The sequence below is a fragment of the Nerophis ophidion genome, linkage group LG08, assembly GCF_033978795.1.
Source record: "Nerophis ophidion isolate RoL-2023_Sa linkage group LG08, RoL_Noph_v1.0, whole genome shotgun sequence".
NCBI lineage: Eukaryota > Metazoa > Chordata > Actinopteri > Syngnathiformes > Syngnathidae > Nerophis > Nerophis ophidion.
This window is the reverse complement of record NC_084618.1, coordinates 44783548-44796378: the sequence shown is the minus strand read 5'-3', so window position 1 is coordinate 44796378 and position 12831 is coordinate 44783548. Positions and strand designations below refer to the sequence as shown.

Here is a 12831-nt window from a genome sequence, read left to right as displayed (position 1 = left end):
GAGCTGAACCGGAAGGCAAAGCTCTCAATTTACCGGTCGATCTACGTTCCCATCCTCACCTATGGTCATGAGCTTTGGGTCATGACCGAAAGGATAAGATCACGGGTACAAGCGGCCGAAATGAGTTTCCTCCGCCGTGTGGCGGGGCTCTCCCTTAGAGATAGGGTGAGAAGCTCTGCCATCCGGGAGGAGCTCAAAGTAAAGCCGCTGCTCCTCCACATCGAGAGGAGCCAGATGAGGTGGTTTGGGCATCTGGTCAGGATGCCACCCGAACGCCTCCCTAGGGAGGTGTTTAGGGCACGTCCAACCGGTAGGAGGCCACGGGGAAGACCCAGGACACGTTGGGAAGACTATGTCTCTCGGCTGGCCTGGGAACGCCTCGGGATCCCCCGAGAAGAGCTAGACGAAGTGGCTGGGGAAAGGGAAGTCTGGGTTTCCCTGCTTAGGTTGTTGCCCCCGCGACCCGACCTCGGATAAGCGTAAGAAGATGGATGGATGAATGGAAGTGCAGCTGTACCTCAATAATATTTTAATGTTTGTTTTTTTACAATTTGAAGTGAAGTATGTTATATTTAAACAGCACATCTCTCTAGTGACTCAAAGTGCTTTACATAGTGAAACCCATTATCTAAGTTACATTTAAACCAGTATGGGTGGCACTGGGAGCAGGTGGGTAAAGTATCTTGCCAAAGAACACAACGGGAGTGACTGCGATGGCAGAAGCGGGAATCGAAACATTAAGCCTCAGGTTGCTGGCACGACCGCTCTACCATACTTTTAATCTCCTTTTAATTTCCAATAAGCTACTTGATACTTTTCATGTTGTTTCCACACCCAATAGCTGCTAGAAGTACAATTTTGCAAAATAAATTTTGAACTGCACATTTTATATTTGCATTGTTTGTTATAATATTGGTTCATTATGCATGTAATACATTTTACACACAAAAATTAAACAATTTTTCTTTTCATGTCTTAAGATTTTATGTGATTTGGGCTTCACGGTAGCAGAGGGGTTAGTGCGTCTGCCTCACAATACGAAGGTCCTGCAGTCCTGGGTTCAATTCCAGGCTGAGGATCTTTCTGTGTGGAGTTTGCATGTTCTCCCCGTGAATGCGTGGGTTCCCTCCGGGTACTCCGGCTTCCTCCCACCTCCAAAGACATGCACCCGGGGATAGGTTGATTGGCAACACTAAATTGGCCTTAGTGTGTGAATGTGAGTGTGAACGTTGTCTGTCTATCTGTGTTGGCCCTGCGATGAGGTGGCGACTTGTCCAGGGTGTACCCCGCCTTCCGCCCAATTGTAGCTGAGATAGGCGCCAGCGCCCCCCGCGACCCCGAAAGGGAATAAGCGGTAGAAAATGGATGGATGGGTGGATTTTAGGCCCAATTTAATACACTATATGCATTTTAATTTAATGCACTATTAATACATTATATCAAAATGAGAGAGAACTCTACTATCACATGTGGAAGACCATATTAAAAAAGGAAACCAACTGAAGCAAGATAAATAGTTTTTAAAGTAAAATATATTTTTTATTAAGCTACGCCATAAGCATTTTCAAAAAATCAACTTGACTTTACTTTAGTCGGGAATGTCTTTAATGTACTTAATACTAGACCAATGGTGGTCATAATGAATAAACTTTTTATTTTCGTCTCTTCAAACAAGATTTCGGGAATAAAAGATGGAGTATTTTACCTTCACAAGGTCCTCGTGAATGTCGTGGCAGATAAGTCAGTGTACAGCATTTTATGGGGCGGATGTTGGTTATGTGCTATATCACTAGAGGTCGCTGTTGTCCCATTCATCTACTATATACTGTATTCGTGTCTCCAAGGAGCTTCAGTATGCAGTAAGACAGATGGCTTGCGGGGCTTTTGACGGCAGAGGGCCTCCCATAAAAGGAGATGACGATGATAGATCCAGAGGGCACAACATCCCTGATGAGTCTGAGGTAAAATTTTAAATATCAAATCAGGATTTGATTTCATTTGTGGATATCAATTTTCTATGACGCTTGCCCCTAGACATAGTCAACCACTGATTAGTTTGGATTAAGTAACATATTTTCCCATAAAAAGTAGGAAATTTTGAAACAAATTATACATTAAAACAGTCGGTTTTCGGGTTTAAAATGTCCCCCATCATAATACATTTTAGCATTGTTTACCATCATCCATCCATCCATTTTCTACCGCTTATTCCCTTCTGGGTCGCGGGGGGCTCTGGCCTTTCGCATTTTAAAAATATCAAACCACTGATGATAAGAATCAATGCTTAGGCTACCATTATATTAATGTTGTGCCACACACCATCATCGCAATAATTATAATCCATCCATCCCTCCATTTTCTACCGCTAGTCCCTTTCGGGTTTGCGGGGGGTTTTGGAGCCTATTGCAGCTGCATATTATTATTAATTTAGGCCCAACTGCCTTAAGGTGTGTGCATGTTTGCGCTTATTTATCAATTCCTCAAAAATATTGTTTAAATTCCATATTGTAAGATTAATTTCTGGTGTAGTCGTTTTTTAATTTAACCTCAGCTCTTTTTCCTCAGACATCTAAAATGTCAGATCTAAGTTCTTCGGTCAACCAACTACAGAACTCGTTGGAGGTGAAGATGCAGTCCAGTTCAGACGACTCTCTACCATCGTTGAAAGCAATTTGGGAAATACTGGACCATGGACTCAGTTCATCCATACACTCAGAGGGTAACCACATTTGTGTCTTCAGGTAGAACCATTAGGATAAATACACTTAAATATAATGTAACTACAGCTAGCAGCAATGTACAGTTTATTTTACATGAAACCCCCAGAATAGGATTTTTTCTTGCACTAAACCTGTTTGCCATGAGAGAACATAATTGCAGTCATTCTTTTAACGAAGGGATGTGATCCAAAGTGGATGAAACATACATAAGCTCTGAACAAAACAGTGTTTTAACACTTGCTAGTACTTTATCAGACTCACACCTAGGGACAAGACAAATACTCACGTCTGGTTAATTAGTGTACCATCGATCATACACACGGCACTTTTAGATTGTTTCTTGAGTTCTATCATGAGAAACAATAGTATAGTTGAAAGAATAAATACAAGGTTTCATTGCACCATCACCAGACTCTTCTTAGAAAGACTTGTTCTAAAATGTTTAATGTTTTTAGAATAGAATAGAATAGATACAAAGTAAATGTAGTGCAGTATCCCAGCCAGACAAGTGAAGTCTTGCTTTATGTGGAGTTCAGTTATCACACGGTCTTGTTGGGTCGCTGGGTTGCTGTCCAATTTTTTCTCTTTTTAATGATCCTGGACTTGTTTTCGGGAATTACCCTTAATTAGTCCCAATTATTTTTCTGCCATTAATGTTCTTGAGTATAATGCCACTCTTATGTCTGCATCCAGGTGAAAGTGAGCTGAACAGGATCAGGGCAACTAAGCCCAGCAGTGTTGGAGTGATGGTTTCAGGTACTAGTGCTCCCATCCACAGACATCGCCCAACCGAGTTCCAGCAGAAGAGGAAACCTTACAAAGCAGCGTTTAACCCAGCAGAGAACACTATACATGAAGCCCCTGATAAAATTAGTAGGATCAGGAACTATAATGTTAAAGACTGACAAACATTTAAAATCGTTATGGTAATAGTGTGACCTGTGCCATTGATGGTTTGATGTGAATTCCGTTCAGCTTGTGCTGTGCACCAGCACAACTGGCTATAATATAACCTACAGAACACGGTGCTGCCACCACCATGATTAGTGTCTTTTAGGTTTGAAACGGTGACGCACAAATAGATCAATCTTTTTCTTTTCTGACCATGAACATTCTACCCACAAAGCATCTGGCTTGTACATGCGGGCAGCTGCACATTTCAGTAGAGCTTGAAAGTGTCGATTGCAAAGCAGTTACTAAGTTCTTGATCCATCACTCTCTCAGTCCGCGGTAAAACCGTAGTATAATTGTTTACTTTGAACTTTCTTATTGGTGTTCCAGCAGTTTCCATTTCACGGCAGGCTTTAGTTTTGACAAATCCTTTGTTCTTAGGGTATCGCATTTCCTTTTACCTGAGAGTGACCTTGGCACATCCAAATAACTTATGTATTATTGTTTAACTGATGAACGTTGAATCTGCAGTTGTTAAGAATAATGTTTCAAAGAAAAAAATGTGATACTAGCAAAAACAGATTTGTTTTGGTTAAACTTGGGCAATCTCGTTTACAACATCAGTCATAAAAGAAACATATTTGGAGAGTAACATTTGACTGAAAAGACGATTTTGTGTTCAACCTACATCACAGCAGTCTTAAGGCACTTAAGGCAAAGACACTCCTACACAAACACTTACACTACAATTGTGGTTTTAGGCAAGCAATTACTAAAATATTAATTTTGAAATTAACCTTTTTAGATTTCACTGAGTCTTTTGGACTTTCACATTGTTCTGAGTTGAGTTCTGGTCCATTGAATCCAACAAATCCCTTTAAACTACCAAAGTCTAGACCATCAGCTACAGTCAATCATGACCCTTTACAAGGAATCAGTCGAGCTTGCTCCTATCAAGTTAAAAGACATCATGGAAACCCAGGCATCGCTTATTCAAATTTGGTGTATTCAATGTGTATTTCTGACACTTTGTAAATTACAAAAAAACAAAATAAACTTAGTTTTGCACTTAATTCTTGTTTTTAAAAATGATTGTAAATTATGCTTTAATATACAGTAATTTAAGAACCGTTCAAATAAATCATGAAGGGATATTGACTGCATTATAGGTCTGACTGGACCTGTATGGAGTTAGACATATGTGGACAAGGATTCAAGGGAAAAAGAAGCAGTTGCTATGGGTCAAGCACAAGGATCCTTGCTGAGTTCACATATCAGCAGCATGGCATGGCCTGTTGTTTTGGAGACACTGATGTGTGTTTTGACATGTCTAATCCCTTGTAAAGAATAATATATCTGATTCTAATCGCAAGTTTAAGATACTTTCAATAGTTAAAGAATAATACAAAGGTAAAATTCTTGAAAAGGAGGAACTAGCCTTCCATCCATTTTCTACCGCTTATTCCCTTTTGGCGCCTATATCAGCTACAATCGGGCGGAAGGCGGTGTACACCCTGGACAAGTCGCTACCTCCTCGCAGGGCCGGAACTAGAATTGGATAGCAATATTTCTAAATTATAATCATTTTAATTAGCTACACATCCCTTTGACAAAAATCTCTTATTGATCTTAGGAACCACTCAAGCGTCTCCCTCTTCATCACTTATTTTTCCTTGGACTGGCGCCCACCTTTGTGAACACTTTTTGACCATGGACTCTTTATCCTATTAAACTTACTGGCTCTTTTGGTATAAAGAGAATGAAGAATTCTTCATCAGAACTAACTTTTGGCAGAAGCTTGCTCTTGTGGAGGCATCCGCTCGTGATGCTTACGTACGTAATCAACAATGTTTTTTGCGGGAGTGAGACCAACGCTGTAAAATTAACCTGTGACCTGTTTAAAGAAACCCTCGTGAAATCTTCCAAAAGACCCGACCTTTGACTGTTCAACAATATAATACGGATGAAGTCTGGAACTTATCCTAGCTCTTCTACTTTCTCCTCCCAATAATATACAGTTATAAAAGTAAATAATTTCTTTTTACCTTGTATTACTTTTTATGTCTTAGGTTTCGAGTTTTAATTGCTACATTGTATGTCCTTCATGTGTTTTGACTGTGGAAATGACTTAACTTTCAATTTAGGTATGAAATCACCGACTTAGACTAAAATTCGACCATAGGAATGTCACTCATTTGTAACCCAAGAATTAGTCACCATGTATGAGTAACGCAGGTGTTGCATTGATAAATAGCCGAAAAATACAATTATGGTATTTGTATATTTGCTTTTTTTCATAAATGGTACCTCAATTTAAGATTGCCTCAACTTAAGCGTGTTTTGAGATAACAAATGTCACAGTGAATCCTGTAAGATTTGCCCAAAACAGCTGGGGCCTCATGCACACAGAGTTGCATGGCTTTCCTACTAAAAATGGAGGTACGATCAAATCAGAAAACGGCATACACAAGCAAAAATCAGGACGTATTAAAGCAGGGGTGTCAAACGTACGGCCCGCGGGCCTGAACAGGTTTAATACCACCCTAAACCCCACAAGATGAGTTTGCGAAGTATAAAAATGAGCTGCAATTTTTTAATAAAAGAAACTGCTGTTCTAAATGTGTCCGTTGGATGTTGTAATAGCAATTCAAGTGTAACCCACGTCACACCTGACACTGTATAAAGATGACCTGTTAGCTGACTTTGGGTGTCCTCTTGATTGGCTGCTGCAACTCCAATCAGTGCAGGTGCAAGCAATCAGCTGTTCCTGTTGTGGCTGGCAGCAGACTGATGCAGTATTGACGGACAAAGCCTGCTTTTATTGTAAATGATCTACTGAACGGATAAAATACTGAAACGAAAAGATGCAAAGCCTTAAGTCAGTGCTTCTCAAATATTTTATGATAGCGCAGGTGCAAGCAATCAGCTGCTCCCGTTGTAGCTGGCAGCAGATGTAGGCAGACTGATGTACTATTGACGCACAATACCTTCTCTTCTAAATTATCCGCTCAACGGATAAAATAACAAAACAGTAAGAAGCAAAGACTTAAGTCAGTGCTTCTCCAATTTTTTATGATACCCCCTGCGGAAAAAAAGAAGATGTTTTGCGCCCTCCTACTCTCCACTGTGACTATAAATAGTATATTTTGTCCATAAGATTGTTATATCTATACCTCTTTATAACATTGTAAGCTTATCAAAATAAAAGGAAACAACACATCGGTCTTTCCTCGTCTTCCACCTTGGTTGGGAAGCCAAGTGCTACATTTGCGTCAACATATTCTGGTACGGGAAAAAAAATCATGTTCCGCGAGGTCACATGCGCCGCCATGGCATCGTTCCATGCCCCCCTTCCCTCCCATTGGGGCCCGCTCCTCTATTTAAGAAGGACTGACTTAAGTCAACATGGCATCTTCTTTGAAGTCCGAGATCCGTGCTGCGGTCGCAATTGGTTGATGGCGCAAAGCAAACCCTGAAATCCATTGTAAAAATGTGTGTTTCTACATTTGTTGTTTGTTTCTTTTTTCTTTTTTCGCTTTAACAATTATTTGTAATGTGTACAATATCAGAATCTGTTTGTTCTATTGTTGGCCCAAGAAAAACAAAGCAAAGAATCTGAAGTTGTCTTTATTTTAAAGTTATTATGCCATGATTTACCAGACTGGGGAATAGGTTTTCCCCCATGCGGCCCCTGAGCTAAAACCACTTTGACTCCCCTGTATTAAAGCGTTCGCACGCACAAATCCATGCAAATTTCTTTGTTACATCGCAATCTATCTTAACAGACTGCAGACGTGTGTGTGGCTTGGCACACCCAGGCCACACCCCCCTATAAATACACAAATCATATTGAAAATAGCCATTTGACTGAGAATATAGCCTCCGGCACCCTCCGCGACCCCAAAAGGGACAAGCAGTAGAAATGGATGGATGGATGGCACGCGCTGTCCAAAGAGGACTCAGTGGGAGGTGCGACTTTCTCCTGAGACGGAAAGCAGAACACAGGCAAACATCCATATGATACACACAACTTTAAAAGGGTGGATGACTGTGATTCCCCACTGTGAAAATACTTTTTCCATCCATCCATTTTCTACCGCTTGTCCCTTTTTGGGGTAGCGGGAGGTTGCTGGAGCCTATCTCAGCTGCTTTTGGGCGAAAGGCAATGTACACCTGGACAGGGCTGGAAATACTTTTTTATCTAACTTAAAAAAAACTGTGTTCAGACAGGATGCCTGCTGGTTTTGTGAAAATTATTTTTCGTTTAGACATGCCAGGGCTATAAAAACGGTTACGAAAAACTTGTTTGATTACTCAGTAAGGACATGTTTTTTAATATTAACACTATATATATATACATACAGTACATTTTTCAACCATAGCAAGAAAGAAAGTGAGTGTCAAGAACAATGCTTTGAAGAATGAATTGAAGAATTAAAGAAATAAATCATCAAAAATGTGACAGTGTGTCGCCAACTTGGAGAAGCAATTTGAGCACATTGAAGCACAACGCCTCACTAGTTGTTTGATCAATATTCTATTGTGTTGTTTTCAAACAACATTTCTTGTCTAAAAGTTGTTTTTCATTTGAAAGCTATGTTAGATGTTAAGTGTGGCGTCAATTTAAATTGATTTCAAGTGCTTTCAATGTAACATTGATTTGAGCTAACCAATTTGAGGTAGAATTTGTATTTTGTCTCAAAACTAAAACTAACCCTAACTCTAGGCTAAACAACATTTTCGAAATGTTTTTTTGATAACATTGGAAATGGTTTCATCTGAATTAAAAATTTGCACACTTCCTCGTTTGAGCCCACTTAGGATGGGATAGAATAGGTCTTTATTGTCATTGCACAAGTACAACGAAACTTTGTTTTCAGCACAAACCTGTTCAAGATTAGACAAACAAACAGTGTACAGGGTTACAGAACAAGAACGCTGATGGGTCGCCATAAGGCGCCCCGTAAAAGATGGGAAAAAGGTCAACGCTGGGGAAAGATGAGTAAAATAATACAATCTAGACTGGGCTCCTAAGGGGGCCCAGTCTGGAGTGGGAAAAAACCTTCATAGCAAAGCACATATACATATTACAACATACATCTCGAGATATCCGGCAACAGAAGGAAGGTAGTTCAAGGTCATGGTGGTAGGCCGCAGCTCTCAGGCGCTGGCCATCCATTCATCACCCCTATGGGATTTACGTCGAGGGCGTTGGGGTGGGGGCAACGGGCTGTATGTGTGGTGTATATTTTTTTGTGTGTGTGTGTGTGTGTGTGTGTGTGTGTGTTTAAGCCTGCAGTGTGTCTCTGTTCCACGGCCTTGACGTATTATGCAGTCGCTAGTCCAGAGTCAACAACAACAGGTGTGTGAGTTTGTTGTGTCTTCACCACACCGTCCTTCGGGAGAGTCTCGAAGCCAGGGAAACAATCCAAGTTAGAATGATTTGTATGCAAGTGAAAATAAAATTTGCTTTTCACTCTAAATTGTCTATGACTGGTCCTCAAATCTGCGGGGTAGAAAGTCCGATGTAATCCACAGTTCTTCCCGCATCCTCCAATCATTTGTGGCAGCTTTAGGGTACTTTGAAAAATGCCAGCAACTTCCAATTTGTCGACAAACCAGAGCAATGCTTACTTCAATCAGCAAATGTCCTGTTGTCATAATTCCAAATAGGTGGATATCTTCACGTTCTTGACAGAAAAGGGTCGCCAGGCAAGCGGCCCTCCTTCTTCTCCCAAGAGTCCGTCGTGTGTCCAGCAACAACCGCTTCGTCATGACAGCAGGTTCCCCCAAACCCAAGATCTTGTCAATTTTGTTGAGGCCAGTTAAAGAGTTCCAATGTTTAGATTTGGAGAGCAGTGCAAAAAGAGGCAACAAGAAAGTTAAGACAAGACAAAACAAAGAAGCAAGCAGGAGAGATAAGTGAGAGGAAAGGGGAGCGTCCACCCTCAATGAGTGCCAGAGAGATTGTGGTTGATTATTTTTTTAAATAAATATATATGCTCACTTTGACATTAATATTAGTATGTTGTATGACTTTCAATCCCTGTGCTGGTGGAGTGGGTCAGGAGGACAGCGTATGATCACCGTCTGAACGCATGAACTGCAGTTACCTCAAAGGTCACGCCAGCATTTCGTCATCAGTCGGCCCCGCCCCTGAATCGCGCTATCCTCCTTCCTGTCGGCTCTGATTGGACGGTGCGCGCCATCTTCGACAGTGTCATTGGTCGGCGTGCGTGTCACTCATTGCATTTGCCTCTTCTGCCGCCACCGCCGAGTTCCAGGTCACAGACGTGAGTTCTAGGTAACGTTACGCAAATGTTAACAGGGCACAAGTCTGTGCGTGTCTGAACGTGACCTGGCTAATGTTCACCGAGAAATACAGCCAATAAAATATACTGGAACTATAGTTTACAATGTATGTAGTGCGCATTCCGTCCTGGTACTTGGGCATTGGAGCGCATGCGCGGTAGCAATACTTTAAAATTATACTGTACGTCAGGGGTCACCAACGCGGTGCCCGCGAGCACCAGGTAGCCCGTAAGGACCAGATGAGTAGCCCGCTGGCCTGTTCTAAAAATTGCGCAAATAGCAGCACTTACCAGTGAGCTGCCTCTATTTTTTAAATTGTACTTATTTAGTAGCAAGCCGGTCTCGCTTTGCTCGACATTTTTAGTTTTAAGAGAGACAAAACTCAAATAGAATTTGAAAGTCCAAGAAAATATTTCAAAGACTTGGTCTTCACTAGTTTAAATAAATTCATTTATTTTTTTTACTTTGCTTCTTATAACTTTCAGCAAGACAATTTTAGAGAAAAACCTTAAAAATTATTTTAGGATTTTTAAACACATATACCTTTTTACCTTTTAAATTCCTTCCTCTTCTTTCCTGACAATTTAAATCAATGTTCAAGTATTTTTTTTTTTATTATCGTAAAGAATAATACATTTTAATTTAATTCTTCACTTTAATTTCTGTTTTTTCGATGAAGAATATTTGTGAAATATTTCTTCAAATTTATTATGATTAAAATTCAAAAAACTTATTCTGGCAAATCTAGAAAATCTTTAGAATCAAATTTAAATCTTATTTCAAAGTCTTTTGAATTTCTTTTAAAATTTTTGTTCTGGAAAATCTAGAAGAAACAATGATTTGTCTTTGTTAGAAATATAGTTTGGTCCAATTTGTTATAAATTCTAACAAAATGCAGATTGGATTTTAACATAATTAAAACATGTCATCAAAATTCTACAATTAATCCTAATCAGGAAAAATTACTAATGATGTTCCATAAATAATTTTTTTAATTTTTTCAAAAAGATTCGAATTAGGTAGTTGTTATCTTCTTTTTTCGGTTGAATTTTGAATTTTAAAGAGTCGAAATTGAAGATAAACTTTGTTTCAAAATTAAATTTTCATTTTTTTTCCTGTTTTCTCCTCTTTTAAACCATTCAATTAGGTGTTTTTTTCATCATTTATTCTCTACAAAAAACCTTCCGTAAAAGGGGAAAAAAATGTACGACGCAATGACAGACAGAAATACCCATTTTTTAAAATATATATATGGATTTATTTATTAAAGGTAAATTGAACAAATTGGCTATTTCTGGCTATTTATTTAAGTGTGTATCAAACTGGTAGCCCTTTGCATCAATCAGTACCCAAGAAGTAGCTCTTGGTTTCAAAAAGGTTGGTGACCCCTGCTGTACATGTTGTACAGATGTGTCATTTTGATGCTTTGTAGATGTAAAACGCCTGCTAAGTCCTGAGTTGAAAGAAGCTACTGCTTCTAGTGGCAATGAAAGATGACAAAGACAGCAAAGCCATTTAAATCGGATCAGTTGTCTTTTAAAACACCGTACATCCGTATCACGGAGGCAGACTATTGCAGCTAAGATGAAGGATGTTTGATGGAGACGTGACTGTGCATGAACTCCACTAACCCCGACTCTTTTTGTTTTCTTTCCTACCAAGGGGCGTTGACCGCATTACTCGCTACTGGCTGGATGCGAGGACCCGGCCTCCTTTCTCATTGGACTAGTCGGCCAGACCAAGCTGTCAGCCCATGTGGCGTGGCGAGGCACAATGTGTGACATTTAAATGCAGCAGAGGGAAGAAGGCGACTAAAAGCAGTCAAGTGCAGGTGCTGCTTTTCACCTCGGAAATAGTCGCCGGACTGTAAAGTAGCCCCCGCCTGTCGTGGACCGACTGAAGAAGGAAACGAGCCAACCCGGTGCTTTTAGCTCGTGACTTTTGAGGAAGAATCACGCCATTCAGGTAAGTTCTCCTTTTTAGCGGATTAAACTTCCTCCTCCTCCTCGTGCGTGGTTCCGTTTAGGATCGAAATAAACATGTCGGACTCAACGACACTGCAGTGACGTTATTATAAGTGATTTTTGTCAGCATTTGCCATCAAATAATTTGGGAATCACTTACCATATTATAGTGCTGCTTGCTAACTTGACTCTAATGGCTTCCGATCGGGGACGTAGAAACCTCAATGTTGTTAAATTGCCAATTCAAATGAGGCTTCTGCGTCCCCGCGACGGACCAGACGTACTAGAAAATGGATGGATGGAATTCAATTTTGTGTCCGATAATTTTCAAACAAACGCCAAATTGTATGAATCGGCGTTAAATAGCCAGTGATTTTAGCATTAGGAAAGAGGACAAAAAATGTCTTCATGATGTTTTACAACAGGGGTGTCAAACTCCTTTTAGATCGAAGCCAGACCTCAGATGATATACAGTGGGGCAAAAAAGTATTTAGTCAGCCACCGATTGTGCAAGTTCTCCCACTTAAAATGCTGACAGAGGTCTGTAATTTAGGTACACTTAAACTGTGAGAGACAGAATGTGAAAAAAAATCCAGGAATTCACATTGTAGGAATTTTCAAGAATTTATTTATAAATTATGGTGGAAAATAAGTATTTGGTCAACCATTCAAAGCTCTCACTGATGGAAGGAGGTTTTGGCTCAAAATCTCAAGATACATGGCCCCATTCATTCTTTCCTTAACACGGATCAATCGTCCGGTCCCCTTAGCAGAAAAACAGCCCCAAAGCATGATGTTTCCACCCCCATGATTCACAGTAGGTGTGGTGTTCTTGGGATGCAAATCAGTATTCTTCTTCCTCCAAACACGACGAGTTGAGTTTATACCAAAAAGTTCTATTTTGGTTACATCTGTTTGGTTACCACATTCTCCCAATCTTCTGC

General features: G+C 40.2%; 2 protein-coding genes across 9 annotated transcripts in view; both read left to right on the top strand.

Moving 5' to 3' along the window:
- Window positions 1-9464, top strand: part of ccdc57 (coiled-coil domain containing 57) — a 44231-nt gene extending 34767 nt beyond the window's left edge. For 7 of the 8 annotated variants that reach the window (XM_061908655.1, XM_061908657.1, XM_061908654.1 and 4 more), the window contains 3 exons: window positions 1845-1961; window positions 2566-2719; window positions 3414-9464. In XM_061908655.1, coding sequence (XP_061764639.1) covers window positions 1845-1961; window positions 2566-2719; window positions 3414-3625 — 483 coding nt within the window. In that variant the 3' untranslated portion in view covers window positions 3626-9464. The remainder of the gene's footprint in view (window positions 1-1844; window positions 1962-2565; window positions 2720-3413) is intronic. The other variant, XM_061908656.1, reaches the window with a different exon arrangement.
- Window positions 9465-11598: 2134 nt separating this feature from the next.
- Window positions 11599-12831, top strand: part of fasn (fatty acid synthase) — a 78071-nt gene continuing 76838 nt past the window's right edge. Inside the window, exon 1 of the mRNA XM_061908652.1 lies at window positions 11599-11888. The gene's annotated coding sequence lies outside the window, so the exon portion shown is untranslated. The remainder of the gene's footprint in view (window positions 11889-12831) is intronic.